Source organism: Ipomoea triloba, chromosome 13, assembly GCF_003576645.1.
Source record: "Ipomoea triloba cultivar NCNSP0323 chromosome 13, ASM357664v1".
In the NCBI taxonomy this organism is placed as follows: Eukaryota; Viridiplantae; Streptophyta; class Magnoliopsida; order Solanales; family Convolvulaceae; genus Ipomoea; species Ipomoea triloba.
In genome coordinates, this window is record NC_044928.1 from 22,401,648 (window position 1) to 22,421,477 (window position 19,830).

Below are 19,830 nucleotides of genomic sequence, written 5' to 3' on the forward strand. Positions count from 1 at the left end.
AATTTCATCTCAGTTTAAAGTTGATATAATTGTTAAACAGATTAGAGTGTATTAAAAAAAAAGGTCACTTCCTTTTCAAATCAAGTAAAAGAACATGTACCAAATACAACAATTACCCATCATAAAGTCATTAATGAAGCATAGGGCCCATTTCCAAAACACATCAAAACAATTTCAACATGATATATATAGGTTTCTAAAAAAAAAAAAATGATATATATAGGCATGCATCAACTCACAAATATTACAAAAAGTTAAAAGGACTATATTTTTAAAAGAAACTTAAAAAAGTAAGTTGTCGCCATTATTGAGTACATATTGAAGAAGTACAACTTAGCAACTACACAAAACAAAACAATTCAAACCTCACAACATATACAAACGAAACTTTAAATTAAATCAAAGAAGTACAAAGTTAACTTAGCAAGTGCACAACAAAGCAATTCAAACCCCACAACATATACAAACGAATCTTTAATCGAAGACATACATATGTACATATGTACTTTAGCTATTCTTGTGAAGATTGTGTTTGAAGACTAAGCAACTAATTGTCTAATTGAGCGCTATATGAAGGTGACTACAACTTTATTGAATGCTCGTTGAAAGAGTTTCCATCTTTATTGTTTGTTGAAATAAATTGTTTATATTATTTTGATTTTAGTATTTTTTTCTACTTTATCTCCTAAATCATTTACATTTCTCAAATTTTTCCGTATTTTGTCAATGTAAACTTTAATAATGAAATATTCTGTTAACTATTTATTATTTGTAACTTACTCATTGATTTCCATAAGGAAATTCTTAGGTTCGAACCAATCTTAATCAGAATTGGCTTGTTGAATATATACTATAAATATGTTAGAGTGTATTAAAAAATAATACAATATAAAATTTAACATAAACTTTAGTCAATTAATTAACCAGACTATATACATAACATTCAAAGTTGAGCATCAAAGATTACAAATAAAGAACCTTGAAAATTATTTTCTTGATTTTTTAAAAACAAATCTAGGTTAATTTTTATAGCGAGACTTGTTATTGAATTTCATTTTATACACACTGTAGTCTTATTATAACACCACTGAATTATAATTCTAATTCAACTACGGTTTCATTAGACAATATACATTCAAATATGTGAAACTGTTTTTTCAGTTTCATTTTATATACAATGTAATTTTATTACAACACAACTAAAGTATCATTTTGATATAGCTACAGTTTCATTTGATAATATACACTCAATATATGAGACATGTTATTCAGTTTTTTTTTTATACATACTATAATTTCATTTCATTTCAACACAACTAAAGTATCATTTCAATTCAGCTACAGTTTCATTTGACAATATACACTAAACATGTGAGACATGTAATTCAATTTTATTTTAGATACATTGTAGTTTTATTTTGTTTTGAACACTCCAAAAATACAAAATTTGTTAAATATAACAACTGTCATTTCTTTACTTGGGTACCATTTTCAAATCATGGTCCACAGCCTTGCCGCCCTCCTTGGTCAAGTAGTCCACTTATGTCCTCCATGATCAGTACAGCACAGTTCTGCCAGCCCAGCCCAGGCCAGCTCAGGTCACTTATCAATGGTTGCAGATGCTACGATACCCATCCACGCACTACCTGTTTTTTTACCTTCCTCCTCTTCTTGTTCTTGTTTTTCACCACTCTCTTCTCAACCATTGGTTTGATTTCCTCACTGCAGATTCCAATATCCCTTCCCACCTTCCCCTCATCACCCTGACCAGTTTTCTTCTTCTGCTGCATAAAGTTGATGAGTCCTTGAAGGGCAACATCTGCCTCTTCACTCTTCATCAGCTCTTCTGCAATCTCTGCGGGTGTCACCTCCACCTCTCCCAAAAGTTTGTCAATCTCAGTGAAGTTGCAGTGATCATCTTTGAGGCCATGGTAGTTTGATGCAAGAACCCGGAATCCACTGGGAGTGCAATAGGACATGTGGATGTGCATGTCCATTCTTCCTGGCCTTAGTAGTGCAGGCTCCAATTTGTCCTTGTAGTTTGTTGTGAACACAATGATCCTCTCGTCGCCACAGCATGACCATAGCCCATCAATGAAGTTCAGCAATCCGGATAGAGTTAGCTGCCCATAACAAACATCAACTACTCTTAGTCTCTTAGTTGGGTGGTGCAATATACTAATATAAAATCCAGAGTTAATATTCAAGTTAGTTAGTTATTGGCTATAGTAGCTTTTCTGATCCTTTTTCAATTTAGTTTGATGTTTTGTGCTTAATTCGTCTTCAACTTTGCTGGTTTTACCTAATTGAGTCTTCTTTTAGGATAACTTGGTACCTAATTTAGTTATTGACTATAGTGGTTTTACCAAATTTAGTCTTCAACTATATATAATGGTTTTATCCAATTTAGTCATTGGCTATAGTAATTTTACCTAATTTAGTGTCCGAATATAGTGATTTTACTCAATTTAGTCATTGATTATAGTAGTATTATTTAATTTAGTTTTCAATTATAGTGATTTAAACCAATTTAGTCATGGACTATAGTGATTTTTGTCAATTTAGTCCTAAATGACCTTTTGTGTGCTTAATTGGATCTTGGACTTCAATGATTTTACCTAATTGAGTCCTTTGTTATGATAGCTTAGTAATTTTCCCTCTATTAATATCCATTTAGTCATCAACTATAGTAATTTTACCCAATTTAGTTCCCAACTATCATTGAATCTATCAGCCATGGTCATAAGGTTGACAGAGGACTCAATTAGGTAAATCTATCGAATTTCAAGACCTAAGAAAAAGTCATTTATGGCTAAATCGAGAAAAACTAATATAGTGGTCGGAGGACTGAATTGGGTGTTAACTCATAAAATCTACCACTCCCAACTATATATGCTTAATTATTACCTGACTTTGATCACCCTGGTTGTGAGTGTGAGGCCATTGTTCAGCATTCCTGTTCTGCAATTCAATGCTGCAATCAATATCCTCAATCACTAGAATGGATCTGTTTTTGGTTGTGGCTAGTAGGCTTTGGAGTTCCAAGTTGCTCTGCAGGCTCGCAAGATCCAAGTCATAGATGTCAAATTTCAAGTAATTGGCCATGGCAGCTATCAGGCTGGATTTCCCTGTCCCTGGAGGTCCATACAACAAATACCCTCTTTTCCATGCCTTCCCAACTCTCCTGTAGTAATCTTTTCGCCGAACAAATCTGTCCAAATCCTCAATCAATTCATTCTTCAGCTCCCTATCTATTGCTAGGGTCTCAAAGGTGGATGGGTGTTCAAGGTTAACACTTGCATGCCAGTTCCCCAGAGAGTGGAGCTTTATGGTTTTTTTCTCTTCTTTTATGGCCCTTGATCTTTCTAGCACAAATGGTATGTATGAGGTGAACACCATTTCTCTAAATTTCTTGTTGAAGCTAAGCTCAAATGATCTATGCTCTGTAGTTTCTGAGCCCTGATCATAGTTATAGCCTCCGGGCTTCTTAGATTCAGAGACTATGAGTTCCCAGATGAATTCTATGCCTTCAAATGTATCAGTGATTTTCTCCCCTTTGGTGATGATGAATGAGAGGGCTTTCTCCTCTGCTGCCTTTGAGATCTTGAGCCTATCTGCTGAGGGGCTGAGTTTTGTGCCCAAATAAACCTCGGAAGCCTCGAATATTTCGTTAGAGGTAAGCCCATTGTACTCATCAATCACCAAACTCGCTCGGGAAGTGACGGTGCAGAATAGGCTTCCGAGTTTGGACAACACCTTGTCCCGGATCCCCTCGGGCACGAGCTGGTTGGCTATGGCTTGGAGCTCGGTCACCACGGTCCTCATCAGGACCGCGAACGCTGTGAAAGCGGTGTAGGCTGATAAAACTGATGTTGTTGAGGGCATATCTGCAAGAGAAAACATTTTCTCAAGACTATTGGTTTTTGGGAATGAAGAAGAAAGAAGAGGGTTTTATGGTCTGTTTTTTTTGTTGCATGACATTCTGGGTGGGGGGTTTTATAGGAGCCAAGTTTTAATTAAGCTTTCATCAGAAGCTTAGCTTATTGGAATTAGGTAGTCAAGATGTGGACTAACTCCAAGTTCCAGATGGTATAGTAAGAACCTTGCTCTGGAAGAAAACAGCATAGCAAAGTCAAAGCGTGTTAATATTCCAAAATACTTGTCCACCAAGGGAACTTTAATTTGTATACAATTGCTACAAATTTGTTCATAAACTTAAATGGAAAAAAAACCCAACTTTCTAAAAACAGCAGTATCTGCTTTGGCTCAAGTATTCACCTAAAAAGTTTAATTTTACCATACATTGCCAGAATTTTAAAAAAAAATTGTACTTTTCGTTCCTAAGTTATATGATAATTATATAATTCGTCCCTAGGTATTGATTGTGCTAACTTTTCGCCTCTAAGTTATTATTGGTGTTGCACTTTTCGCCCTTTTATTAACTTTTCATGCTCACTGTTTATTCTTGGACTATACTAAAGTTGCAAATTCATCCATGATATTTTGTTAGTAAAAGAATGAAAAGTGCAACACTAATCATAACCTAGAGATGAAAAGTGAGCATGACCAATACCTAGGGACGAATTTTTCAATTATCATATAACCTAGGAACGAAAAGTACAATTTTCCAAATAAAAAATTACTGCTGTAATTATATTGTTCAATAATATTCTTATATCTAAAACAAAACCAAAAAAAAAAAAAAATCTTATATCAGAGTGGAAACCAAGAAATTTAACCTTGTCATTAAATGGTTACAATTGTACAGATGTATGTATGATATGAATGAGACAGTAGATTACAATCAGAAGTTTAAAATTTTGAGTAAGATTATACAATTATTATTTTCTATTTTCTATTTTATCTTTAAAATTCTTAATTTTTTTGTTTTCAAAATAAAATTTTATATTTTCTTGAAAAGTTAAATTAAATATTCTTTCTAATCTATAATTTCCATCTTTTAAAGTTATCATCGCTTCTGGGGTGACGATTTTAAAGTCTATCTCAATTGTTATTGGATCGAAACGTGTAAATTCTGAATAATCTCTTTGACGCTGAACTTGGTAAAATGCAAGTGTTAAACAACAACTATAAAATGAGATGATTTAGAAATATACATTAAAGATTAGACATAGAATTTTGGTTAGCAAAAACGCGTTTATGACTTTTTCAGAAGATCCAGGAAAAAAGAGAAAAATCCGACTGAAATTATTGTACGCTGTTTAGTCAAAGCAATACGGAAAGGTTTATAATATTATTAATATATTGATATGAATAGTAAGATTTGTCCCATAATCAATTCAGTTTTTGCTATTATTCTCTTCTTGATTTCTTTTTCCTCCTCAAAAATTAGAGTTTGGAGAAGTAATAAATGAAAGAGTTTGGAGAAGTAATAAATGAAAGATCTTGACAGAGAAAGCGCTTAAAAACCCGTATAATATTCAATTGCAAGAACTGAATTTATTATTTTATAATAAATCAAACGAAAAGGAAATTGATTTCTGATTTTGTAACTTTTAAAAATTAAAATACATGACTTCTAAGTTTTTATCAAAGTTGGTCTTTCCAGTCAATCTAGCCTTCTCCCTAATATTACTCCTTAAACAAGAAATCAAAATCCATGTTCTAAAATTTCCCCAATTCTCTGACTTAATCGTATCATCTGAGAGAAGAGAAAATCCACTCAAAATACGACATTTTTTACCAATAGCCAACAAGTTCTTCATTACTTTGACCACACAGCAATGATGAGTCAGAGCAACACCATCAATAATTTTTTTAGAATTATTTGTGAGGTCAATATTGAGGTGAAGGAAAGAAACGAAATGAGAGAGAAAATTGAGGAGCTCTTACAACTCTACAAATACGTATAATTTTTGTGTGGGATCCACTAAAAACACAAAAAAACAATAACAAGTAATTCTGGCGTGAGTTGTACCCACTAGATACTCTCAGTCGGGTGCATGCGTTCCATGTAAACAGACATTTCTTTCTGACATATCGAATTGTTTTTTTAAGCTCTTTTTCTCTCTCTCATCTCCCAATTGACCTGACAAAAATCAAAAAACAAAAAAAACAAAAAACAAAAAAACTTTATCTATTGAAATTGCTCTTATGCAACCATAAGTTTTTCATGCAAATTCCAATCAATTAAGTTATAATTGTTAAAGTAGTTACACTTGGTTTTTCTCGAAGTATCGTTACACGTTTGTATGCTGGTTATTCTTTTAAGAGGTTCTACATGGTTATTTTCTGTGTATGAGTTTTCAACTTAAGATGCATGTGTTTTGTGTGTGTGTGAATATGTATGGTTATCTGCATGTAGGGACCAATATTTCTAAGTTTCTGTGGATAACATCATGTGTTGAATACTTGTACGTTTTTGTTCACACTACAAACAAAATGCTTTTACCAAGGGACTAGTGGACCCCATATGTGTGTGCTAGTTGTCATACATTATTTTTGTTTTCATTTTGGGTCCTTTGAAAAGCAGAAAAATAACTTCCGAAAAATGTTAGAAAACATTTTCTTTTCCCTGTTTAGTTGCGTTATGAAAAATTATCTTAGTATGTTTGGTTCATGTTCTAAAAAATGAGTGAAAAATGAATAGAATTGTATAATTATATATTTTATTATTTTATTTAAAATATAAAATAATATAAAAATATATAAAATAATAATATTTATTATAAAAGAAAAAAAAAAACAAAAGTCCGGCTCTGGTTTCCACCGGAAACCAAAGTAGTTTCTGGCAGAAATCAGTCCGCCGAAATGGGTGAGATGACCATTTTGGTCGAGAATATTCTGAAAAATGACTTACGGAAAAAATTCCGTAAGTCATTTTCTGAAAAAAAGAATTGATTTTCCTTGGTCAACAGAAAACATTTTCCGTTGACCGTATTTTTCGGACGTTGCCAAACACCAAAAATTGGAAAAAGATTTTTGAGAAATCATTTTTCGAATTACCAAACACACCTTTACTTGGCTTGTACTTATATTGGCTTGTTAGGATTAATACGGTTAAATTAGGGTTAAACTTGTTCATTTATTCATATCAGATCCTACATGTGATAATACTCCCCCCATTCTTACACTTCAGTATGATTGGGCAACTCCAACTACTTTGGTCGAGTAGTTGATTTGGTACTCACAAGATTTCAAGATCAACTTTTCGTAAAAAGTGTTTATTATTGACATTCTAGATTTGAGCTAGTTAGCTATAAACAAACTAGACTAGTTTACTTCTTTGTGGCCATTTGTTGATTAGAGTTACAAGACATACTTTACCTAGAACGCATTTTTGAGTAGACTTTTTTGTAAATCAAAATAAGAAAGGTATGCCAAATTAGTTATTTGGAGGGTGATAATCCTCGTTAGTGCATAACCATTAGCCGTAATAATGTACAAATGACAAAGTCGAACTCACAGGGATTTGAAACAATATAATGCAACAAATAATTAAAGGATAAAAAAGGGTGACACACTCGAAATAAGACTGAATATCAAAATCAATAAATATATAAGAATTAAATAGAAAACTTGTCGAAAATCTTGTAAATGAATACCAGGAACAAGAAAACAGATAAAGAAAATCCTAAGAACATGAATCAATTATTATTACTAATCTTACACTAAAGTTCAACATTGTGAATTAAATTAAGAGTTCGTTCTTCCTATTATATAACTAGTCTGTATGGTATCCCGAGATAATAATGTACGGAGCATTTTTAGCCATTCATATGCCTAGAAAATTTATTCAAACATCTAAAAACTATGAAGTGTAAAATAACTTATGGAAAACATGGTTAAGGAAGCAAATATGTAATTTAACACGACAATCAAACTATCCATATTTTTATCCTATATAAAGCATGAAATTAAAAGACATGTCATGTACACAAATAATTTCTTCAAATACATTGAATTATGCTAGAATTGGCCAAGTTTTAGCATAACCAATCAATAGAATAAGGACAGAATAAAACATAATAAGATCGACAAAAATAAAGACTTAGGGTGTGTCTGGTTGGTAGGTTTAGGCATAATGTATGGGTATCAAAGTGATTGTTATTGTTTGGTTGAATTGGTTTTTAGAATATAATACTACTATGGGTTTGGACTCATACCCTAATGAAATAAGGGTTTCATTCTCCTTCTTCATTTCTTTCCCAACTAATAATAATCATTCTCATTCCACCCTATTACCAAACATGCAAAATACTTTCACCAAAACCTTATTATCCTTACCAAGTATTTGATACCATACCGATTCTAATTCCCATGTACGAACCAAACACACCCTTAAATTAATACAAAGTTTTTATAGTTATTTCATCATATTCATAGAACTGAAGGTTAGCACGCCATTATTAAGATTTTAAGGTCCATTTGAAAACTTGGAAACTGACTTTCGAAAGTCATTTTTTGAATTTTTTTTACTATTTGTCTACAAAAAGAAAATGAAGTCAACGAAAAATATTTATTCAAGACTCAAAGAAAAATGGCTCATTTTGGTATAAAATATATTTTAAAATTTTTACTCATAAAACATTTTCTATAATTCTATCTCACACTTTACCTCTTCTCTCTCTAAGTGATGTCAATGGGTGGATTGACTCACCATATGTCTAGTTATTATTTAAATAGACAAGGCTGCGACACTCCACAACCCAGTAGTTATATTGTGGACCATGGTCCAAAAACGACACCGTTTCTTTAAGTAAAGAAACGAATATCGTCACATCTTAACGGAGTTCCGTAAATGAAACTACAGTTTATCTCAAATGATACTGTCTCACATTTGTTTTTATATTATTAAATGAAACTGTAGTTATATCAAAATAAAACTGTAGTTGTGTTGAAAGAAATTTGCATTGTATATAAAAGGAAATTGAATAACAGTTTCACATATTTGAGTGTATATTATCTAGTGAAACTGTAGTTATATCGAGATGATACTGTAGTTGTGTTGAAAGAAAACTGCATTGTATATAAAATGAAACTGAATAACAGTTTCACATATTTGAGTGTATAATGTTCGAATGAAATTATAGTTATATCGAAAAGAAACTGTAATTGTGTTGAAAGGAAACTGCAGTGTATATAAAATGAAATTGAATATGTTACACTAATATAGAGCTACTTTACTCCTAACGGCTCAGATAGTGCGGTCGGATTGTGAACCGTGGTCCACGGTATAATTTGCGTCCACAAGGCCTAAAGGTTAAAATATTTTTTTTAATTTCTTTAGTTTAGAGTTATTATATTTATCAATATACAATTAAAATATTGGTCAGATTGGTCTGGACCAACTAATAAAAAATTTAGTTCGACCCACAACCCAAAAAAACTAAAAATAAAGTTATTTTCTTCAATTTGTTTAGTTCGGAGTTTTTACATTTTATCAATCTTTTATTAAATATGGGTCAGACTGGGCCAATGCTAATAATAAAAATCTTAGTTTGGCCCAGTACGGCCCACAACCTATTTTTTAGAGTAAGTTTTTTTTTTTTTTAAAATTCTATTTCATAGTTCAAAGTTATTATATTTATCAATTTATGTATTTTTTTTTATTATAAGTTACAATTATAAAAATTATTTATTTATATCTTTTTATTATAGTTATTGTTAAATCTTTATAACCACTCCCTCGGTCACATTTTATATGTCTAGTCCAGTTAACAAGGTTTAACTTAAGTTATTTTATTCAATTTTTCATAATCATAATTTTAGCATTAGTTCAAAATTTATATATTTACAAACTACATTAAAACTACTATTAAACACAAAAATTTAAATTTAAACAAAATAAGTAAAAGAAGAAATAGTTGAGTTGACCAATGAATAATAAACATGAAGTTAAAATGAGATAGATAGAGTATTAAAGAAATATGACAAGTAAAATTAAAATTTTAACATTATTATAGGAAAACATGACAGGTAAAGTGATAAATTTATCTTAATATATATAATTATTATTATCATCATTAAAATAATTAATATCAGAAAAATAGTCAAATACGTCATTGAACTTTATTCGAGAAATCAATTAGGCCCCTAAATTTTAAAAAGTAGAAATTAAAAAGACTTTATGGTCTAGTGGCATCCGGTTGCACACTCATATAGAAGGGAGTGGGTTCAAGCCTTAGTGGAAGCGATATTGACTCGTTATGTTTCAGTAGGTTGTCGCTCCTTCTTCACCTCCATGTCTAGAGCCATGAACGTCGCCCATGGTTGCCTCCAACTTCTTTTTATATTTTTTTAATAATAATATTTCCCTTCTTCGTCTCCAAATTTGGAGACAAAAAAGGAAGGGAAAGAATATCCTTCTTCATCTCAAGATAGGGAGGCAAAGGAATGAAGAATAAGAAAGTCATGGTAACAGAGTTAGTAGTACTCAAAAAAAAAAAAAAAAAAGAAAGCCATGGTCGGCGGTCATGGTTACCTTCAATTTTTTTAATTAAAAATTTGTCCCTTAAGAAGGCAAGGATGAACCTTCTTCGTTTCCCGATCTGGAGACCGAGAAGGAGGGAAAATGGCAGTCGGCCATGGCTGCCTTCAAGGGGAAGGATTTTAATTTTAATTTTAAAACTAAATATTAATTTATTATTTTAAAATAAAACGACAGTCGCCACGTAGAAGATTACTAGCATTTATAGGTAAATAACTTGTTTTTGCGTTTGAAGGCACATATTGGTAGCATTGACTTTGAGCAGTTCTTATATCGTGGACCGCGGTCCACAATGCATTGTGGACCGCGGTCCCAAAACGACGTTGTTTTAGTAAGTGGGAGACGGAGCCTCGTAATTGACATTACAGTTCATTCCAAAAGATACTGCCTTACATTTGTTTTGATATTATCGAATGAAACTGTAGTTATATCAAAAAGTAACTGTAGTTGTGTTGAAAAGAAAGTGCAGTGTATATGAAAAGATACTGAATAATAGTTTCACATTTGTGTTTGATATTATCGAATGAAACTGTAGTTATATCAAAATGTAACTGTAGTTGTGTTGAAATGTAACTGCAGTGTATATGAACAGATACTGAATAACAGTTTCACTTTTGTGTTTTTATATTATCGAATGAAACTGTAGTTATATCAAAAAGTAACTGCAGTTGTGTTGAAAGGTAACTGCAGTTGTGTTGAAATGTAACTGCAGTATATATGAAAAGAAAGTACAGTATATATGAAAAGAAAGTGAGTGGCGCGAATTCATCCGTATGTTTTCATTAATCAAAACGACGTCGTTTTGGGACCGCGATCTACAATGCATTGTGAACCACGGTCCACGATATAATTTGCGGACTTTGAGATTCTTTTAAGCTAAATGCACCAAAATGGAGCTTCATGCCATTATGGAGTTTGTGCCTTGTACAGTTGTACTTGGATTCCTTTGAAAATTATTTCAAGAAGAATTAATACTCTTGAGTTCTCTTTTTGGGTCTCTAAGTTAGAAGAAAAGTATCCTAGATCTCAATCCACTCCTGAAGCCAAATTAACTTGAAAGTTGAGGACTTGTTTAAGTTGTTTGGTCTTCTTAGCTCAAGCCCTTATAATAGGACCTTCTGAAATCTTCACTAGGCCTTTGAGTTGTTATTCACCCTGGATGGATATCATCAAGTATAATATTACTCTAAATATAACGACTACAAGAATACGTATTTTTAGGTACAAAGATATACGTCAATCATTATACGATGGACAATGATTATACTGTAAGGTAGACCATTGATATATAGGGTTAGTGGGCCATTTTTAATATCTTAAGTGTTTATTTTTAATGTGTTGAATATTCATTTTGTAAAGATTTATTTTTAGTGTAGTACTGCAAATTCATTTTTTGTATACTATCTGAAAATAAACATTCAGTATATTAAAAATAAAATATTTTTCAATGATTCGCCTTCTAATATGGATCATATAATTTGTCAATATTGTATGTAACGATTCAATTATATTTAGAAAATATTTCAACCTTTGGAATAAAATGCAAATGCAAATGTATGTCATACTCGGTATCAGACAACACAAGAACATACCTCCTTTTCTTGTCTTATTGTTCCACAAGAATCAAGGACCAACCATTCATAAATTTCAAATGATTTCATTAATCTTGTCAAAAAAAAATGATTTCATAACTTATAATGAGAATTTATAGACAATTTAATTTATTAAAAAAAAAAAAAAAAGATATGGCTAACTAACACGTGATGCATGCGTGGCAATTGGTCAAAATTGACCCCCACCTATCGTATCCTTCAGTTTTGAATCATTCGACAGCACATTCCAACAACATTGTTTCGGTGGTTCAAAGAAAACTCATAACAAGTGCTAGACCCGCATGAAGGAAGAAGAATAGGAGTTTGTTACAATAGCATTGGAGTTTAGAGCATTCATAATACTTTATTGAGTATATGTATGTGCAGACTATATATATAGAAGACTACATTAGGTAGTATAGGAGTTTGTTACAATAGCATTGATAGTGTAAATTGAATCGGGGTCAAGACTACGCTACAAATATGCATGCAGTGAGAAAGTAAAATGACTCTTAGTAAGTCAGTCGGTCAGACCGTCAACCGGTTGGTTGGAAGACAACTGAGCTAACTAAGGCGTTGTAGTATTATGACTAGAAAACGATTACAAGTGGTATTGTGTTACAATGTATTGGATTTGACAAGTGAGGGGAGGACCCTCCTATTTATACAAAAGCAAGTCGGGTAAGCATTAAATTCTCCATATGCAAGTAGCTTAAAGTGACGCGCTCTCGTTGGTCTGCTCAGTCAGTCGCTCTACAGCTACACGTAGATTGATTTCTTAGGTGAGAAAGTCATCATTTTTGCACACTATCAGCAGCCTTCCTTGCAAGCACAAGTGGATCTCCTTTACTTGTAGCGTAAGCTAAGCCCTCCAACTTGTAAAGCGGATCACGTAACAGACCGACTGGGTGGCTTTGGCGAACCAACTGGTGGAATTCTGTCGGTGCGATCCCACGAGTGATCCTGGAGCATCTTTAACCATCACTAGGCTTTCCAATCTTCACAGCAAGCGACGCAATCAGTCACAAGCAATTGGGATCCGACCAACCGGCGGTTCTAGCGGACAGACCGGGTGGTTCTCAATGGACCAACTGGGTGGTCTCACGGGTAGTCCTTGTGTGTATCTACCCATCACGAGTCCCCCACTTCTTGAATCCACGATTCTCGTCAGTTTTGAGAAGTGAGAAATATATTTCCCTTTGTAGCAGTTGTCCATCTTCATCCAACCTCGTCTAGTATCTCTAATTGCGAACCTTCTTTCCTGTCTAGGCTGTTGAGCATGCCAACCGAGCACTCAAATCATGACCGAGTACTTTAATCTATGTTGAATATTACGTATCACGATATATTCGCTACTCGCCATCCGATCGGTCCCTGACCCGACTGGGTGAAGACTTCGAAGTACATAATGTTCACCAGCTTGGGTGGTCGGTTGACGGGTTGGGATTATTGATCGACAACTGATGGGCATAGTTGAGGTATTGGAAGAATTGATGGAAACATCCGAGAAGATTGTGACTGGGATCAAAACTACTAAGAGTTTGAAAGACTCCTTGAAGAAAGAAGTTTGTGCCTCCTCTAGTGAGCTGCACACGACCAGTTGACCGCCAACTAGTATCCGACTAGCTGGTTCCTTGATTGACCTTTCACATGTTGCTTGGGGGTGGCAAAACATTCTGCACCAAGCGCTGTAGGAGGTGCTTCAAGAAGATTGGGAGCAAGTTTGTACTATCCTGCCTGTGGATATCTTGTCACATGGCCCGGAACCTTTCACCGATCAGCCAGCTGGTCCACCTAACTCCTCTACCGCAGCATCCCAGAATCCAGGTTCATAGGTAGTTTGTTTATCTTTGGTTTAGACTTGCAGACTGCCACTTTGTCAAACAGGATTTTTACGTCTAAGAAGCCTGTCTCGCTCTTGTGTCGGTCGAACTAATTTGCAGGTAGAGTCGAGATAAATCAACTAGGTGAAACCTCAAACGGAAAGACCGGGAGACAACAAGTGAACTTAATCACATACTCAAGCGGGCAAGACCATGCAGGTAGGGCCGGGATTAATCAACCAGACAAAACATCAAACGGAAAGGTCAAGAGACAACAAGTGATCTTAATCACTCACTCAATGGGGCATGACCATGTAGGTAGGACCAGGATCAGTCAACCAGGAGAAACCTTAAATGAAAAGGCTGGGAAATAACAAGTGAACTTATCACATACTCGATCGGGCAAGACCGTGCAGATAAGGCCGGGATAAATCAACAGGACGAAACCTCAAATGGAAGGCCGAGAGACAACAAGTGAACTTAATCACATACTTGACTAGGGAAGACCTTGCAGCTAGGGTCGGGATCAATTAACAGGGCGAAACCTAAAACGGAAATGTCGCGAGACAATAAGTGAACATAATCACACACTCAACCCGGTAAAACCGTGCAAGTAGGGCCAAGATCAATCAACTGAGAGAAACCTCAAAAGAAAAGGATATGAGATAACAAGTGAACTTAATCACATACTCGACCGGGCAAGACCGTGCAAGTAGGGTCTGGATCAATCAACCGGGCAAAACCTCAAATGGTAAGGTCAGGAGACAACAAGTGAACTTAATCACACACTCAATATGGCAAGACCGTGCAGATAGGGCCGGGATCAATAAATCGTGTGAAACCTCAAACGGAAAGACCAAGAGATAGCAAGTGAACATAATCAGATACTCGACCGAGCAAGATCGTGCAGGTAGGGCCGGGATTAATCAACTAGATGAAACCTCAAACGGAAAGGCTTGGAGTCAACAAGTGAACTTAATTACACACTCGGTCGGATAAATCTACTAGGCAAAACTTCGGATGAAAAGGTAACAAATGAACTTAATCACATACTTGACCGATGAGTGAGTAATTAAGAGGTACTATTGCAACTCAATACTTCATGCTCTTCCAAAAACATACTCCAAACTTTTACACCCACTTGTGTTCAAATTTGATTAGAGAAAGAAAAAGAAAAAGAATGGATAAACATAATGACCCCTATTAAATTGAGTAATCAAAACATGACAAATCATAGGGAGTACAAAATGAGAGTATAAATTGGGAGTACATGTAGAATTCCTCGCTATATTATTTTAGACAAAAATTATATTTAGACTATGATTGTAATTTTAATTTTTCCCTCCTTAAAGAATGAGTTGTCCAATGTAGACATACGAAACTATCACAATTCAACAACTCAGTAAGCAATTGACAAGGACAGCGTACAAGTGTTTGTATGACTGCGCACCAGCAAACCACCAACACATCATTTCACAAGTTATAACTCATCTAATATGATGCCAAAAGGAAGTCCCTCTTTACTAAATTAAAAATGAAAGGTGTGATAATGAAGAGAAACTTTAGAAGGGTCCCACATACATATATACATTTTAAGTGAAATGTAATTGTAATCACATTTGAAATTTCTCTTGATCAAAGATCATCAAAATTTAAACAAAAGTGAGAGTCATGATTAAAGTGTCCTTAGAAGATAAATTTAGATATTGGACGTGTAAAGATTGAGTTACAAAGAATTTGTGGTTCTGTGGCACCAAGTTTCTTCCTTATATAAGAGGTTGTGGTTTGAGTCTTTACGTTGTGGGTTTGAGCTTCAGTGGAGGTGATACTAACTTAGCATTAGTAGTTTCAAAACAAAAAAGATTAAGTTACAAGAAATATAATAGATATATGTATACATGACATGCATTTTTTTTTTTATTTTTTTATTTTTTGAATCACAAGAGCTTTTATGTAGTAGATGACATAGTGTTCCGAGATGCTCTAACTAAATACTTAGACTTTATAGTAAATTTTACTTAAAAAGTTTAAATTCGACTCAAATGATTAACCAGTTCAAATTAAAAAGATCAATATTTTTGCAGAAAATTGAGTTTAGAATTTTGTACCAAATTGGCTAAGGGCTGCCCATTGCATATAATAAAGGTGGATTAGTGATTTAGGACAAACTATATATCATAGATATGATTCCATATTGCAATATATATGGATTCGTAACTAGTTTTTGTTATGCGCGATGCGCAAAAAATAGTTGCCAAATATTAATATTTTATATTAAAATTTTAAATTTATTTAGATTTTAAGTATTAAAATTATTGTAAATAATAATAATAATGTAAAATATTTTTATAAATTATATATTTATATTTTAAAAAATAACTAACACATAACTCCAATATATAATGTGTATGTATTATTATTATTGAAGAAAATATATAGTGGATGCATATATATGGTAACAATAGTGGAAAAGATAACGGAAGTTATAACGGTAAGGGTATGTTGGTGATGATTATTCAAACTTAATTGCCAACATAAATACTTCAAACAATCAATGCCACTAAAGTATTTAAAAAGAAAAAATAATAAAATATGCCATAAAATATTACCGTGATCACTATATCTTTACTAAAAATATTCTTTCATGTATAGTCAAGAAGAAAAAGATATGCACACCTTCAATATTATTTATTCAATCATAATATAATATTCAAAATCAATTAAGTTAATTAAAATAAATTAATTACAGATATATCCTACCTACAATAATACATCTCTAATTTGGTTGTCAAATATATAAATATATAAATATAAATAAATAAATAAATAAATAAATAAATAAATAAATATATATATATATATATATATATATATATATATATATATATATATATATATATATATATATATATATATATATATATATATATCCAAATATTGCTCTAAGATTACACTAATTTAACAACAATATTTTGAGGTTGGCTAACATTACTTGTCAGTCAAGACAATTAGAATGACATACTATTAGTTAAAAGCTAAAGCTACACTCTCTTTGTTGGGAAGAATTTCGGGAGAACCCGGGTTCGATTCCCACAAGCGACGATTCCTCCTGGGCCAGCTCCTGTGCCTCTCGTAGCGAACTTGACTGGATCCGAACCGTTAGACGGACAGAGAAAGACCCCGTGAATTTACCAAAAAAAAAAAAGAAACTAAAGCTACACTTATCTCTATAATTTTCTCTCAATTTCAAAAGTGAACCATATTTTCATATTAGTATACTTATAATTCTTTATTATTTTTGCTACATTTCTACAATTTCAATTTACTATCAAAAACTAATATAATAATATAATAATTATATAATAATATAAAAACTTTTTTTTTAATCCTAAAAAGTCAACTAAAACTGAAAATGTCAGACGTAATCTAACATTTTTTGAGTTTCAAGGATTGCATTAATTTAACTTAACTTTTTTTTGCCTCACTCCACGAGTTTTTTTTCCTACCATGGATATTTTTTAAATATTATTTCTTAAATAGGAATACTTTTAAATTTTTTAAAATAAAGATAGTTTTAACCTCGTTATTGCTCTATCACCTTTAAAATATTACATTATCATTGCACATTATACACTTTATCATGTAATTTGCCCCACATCATCAATGTTATTTTTTTAAATGATAAGATATCAACATGTTTTTATATAATATTTAAAACTTTAACCACTCTGCTAAGGACTTTGTGGTCTAGTGGTACTAGGTTGCTCTCCCATATGGCCATATGGGAGGTTGTGAGTTCAAGCTAACAGAGTCAAGAAATAAAAAGTTTCAACCACTACAATGACTTTTGATTATTATTTCATTTATTTCTACACTTATATCTACACTTATAATAAGAGTCAATAATGTTAGACCCCTAACTAGGACTAAAAAAATGTTAGTGTAATTGTCTGCTATAACATATTGTACTTTGTGTTCTTCTTATTGTTCAACTTCCAATTAAATTCCTAATATATCCTAATCATTTATAATTTTACCAAATTCTTTCCGTTAAATATAACGGAAGTTTAACATTAAATTCTTTAGGCAATTTGTTTCTTTATTGCAGTTTTCAAACAAATTGGCAATATTCTATAATACAACTCTGTATAGATTCCTAACTTAAAATTAGAATATTGAAGTCTTAATAGGATTCTATAACACAATTTTGTATAGATTACTAACTAAACCATTATTCTACCCAAAACAACAGTATATAAACCCCTCCCATTCTCACTGATATTCACCCAAAACTAAACCTAATATATTCTGCAACACGCCATCTACTTGACATTCTATAGGTATGATTATCAAAATATTATCATGCTAATTCTATTATTTATGTTTATACTCATAATGATTACAGTTTTAAAAAATCAATGATGGTATACTGATCATTAATTAATATAACTTCAATATTGTTATGTAAATATATCTATTGTATAATCTGTTCATCTATACTTATATCCTTGTATGTAATATTATGGTTCGCATTATATTCCTCTATAATCTATACATTTTAGTTACTCCTAACTCCCTAATTTATGGTTTTTGAATTTATGTTATGGTTCACATTATATTATTTCATAACATCCTTTATGAACATATTTCTCATGGCACAAGGATATTAGTCATGACAAATGCAGTAAAGTTAATTGATATTGACACACAAACTGTGGGCTGAAGTTGTACCGTTCATGTCATTAAGAAAAAAAGAACCAAAAAACGCTATTGGAACGCTTAAGAAATCACATTTAGTTATTGACTATTAAAATTTTCTAGTTAGGTGCATGACTATCTAATTTGTATCACATTTTGTTATGCTTTTCAATTTCTCGTCCAACTATTGTTGAAAGTGCACCTTCCGAAAGGAGCAGTGCATTTGCTTCTTCCAAAATGAGTACTTTCAGAAAGGATCACTGGATTTGTTTATTCCGAAAGGAGCATTGCATTTACTTAGATTGGAAGGAACATTTGCGGCAATAGTTAGACGAAAAATTGAACGACAGGACCAAATGTGATACAAATTACATAGTCATGTACCTAATTAGGAACTTTTAATAATTAAGGACCTGACGGTATTATTGTTACCGGAATGTAATTTGTACTATTAGTTTGAGTACAGTGAGTAGTACAATAGTATTATGTGTAGTAGTTTTTGCGTGTCCTCCTTCTACAACGTGATTCTTCCTTTATACTCTTGAGTGTAACGACTCTTTGTAAATGTAACGGATGCTTAACTCCTCCTCTTCAATGTGTACTAAGTGTGGATAATAACATCGAGGAGCCGTTGGAGTAACTCATCCTCTTTAATGTGTCACGTTGTTGCAACGACGGCTGTTTGACTTCCTATGCGCCCGTTCATCTGCCTTTGGGTCCTACTTGTGGTTCCGGGCCGGGTATTTACCCAATTACCCTATTAGAACCAAATGTGATTCACATATAATCAAGGTTGCAAAAATAGCTAGACGTTCCTCATGCACTTTTTTTTTTTAAATTTTAATTTGATAATAATAAATTATTTAGTACTTTAATAATTAATACTAAAATATTAAATATTAACTTAAAAAACAAATAGAATTGTAAATTGTATAAATATTTAAAGAATTAAAACACAATTTCACAAAGTCCACAACTCACAAAGTATCAATATTAAAGTAAATAATTTCGATTTTTTTAAATACATATATTTGGTTTGCGACCGATTTGAAAGATTTAGGAATTTTTTTTATATATAAAAATAAAGAAACTCATTCATTTAATCATAAACTTGAAGCGATTACAAATATAATCGATTGAACGGTATACCGTTTCTTACAGTCAGACATAGAAACAACTTCCCTATCAATGCTACAAAGAACTTGATTCACAAACTGTTTCACAAAATTGAAGCATATTTCGTTGGATGAACTTAACGCTTATTTAA

General features: G+C 32.4%; 1 protein-coding gene across 1 annotated transcript; it reads right to left on the minus strand.

The window, feature by feature from the left end:
* Positions 1–1,375: 1,375 nt before the first annotated feature.
* LOC116001638 (AAA-ATPase At3g50940-like) lies at positions 1,376–3,955 on the minus strand. Its single transcript, XM_031241532.1, has 2 exons — positions 2,908–3,955; positions 1,376–2,123 (listed from the first exon to the last, which is right to left on the minus strand). The coding sequence occupies exons 1-2, from the start codon at positions 3,901–3,903 to the stop codon at positions 1,623–1,625; spliced, it is 1,497 nt and encodes a 498-aa protein (XP_031097392.1). The 5' UTR covers positions 3,904–3,955; the 3' UTR covers positions 1,376–1,622.
* Positions 3,956–19,830: the final 15,875 nt, after the last annotated feature.

Excerpts from the sequence above, each read along its gene's own strand:
- LOC116001638 (XM_031241532.1), bottom strand. The coding sequence starts at position 3,903 with ATGTTTTCTCTTGCAGATATGCCCTCAACAACATCAGTTTTATCAGCC. Across the intron at positions 2,124-2,907 it reads ACCAGGGTGATCAAAGTCAG|CTAACTCTATCCGGATTGCT; the intron begins GTAATAATTAAG and ends TGTTATGGGCAG.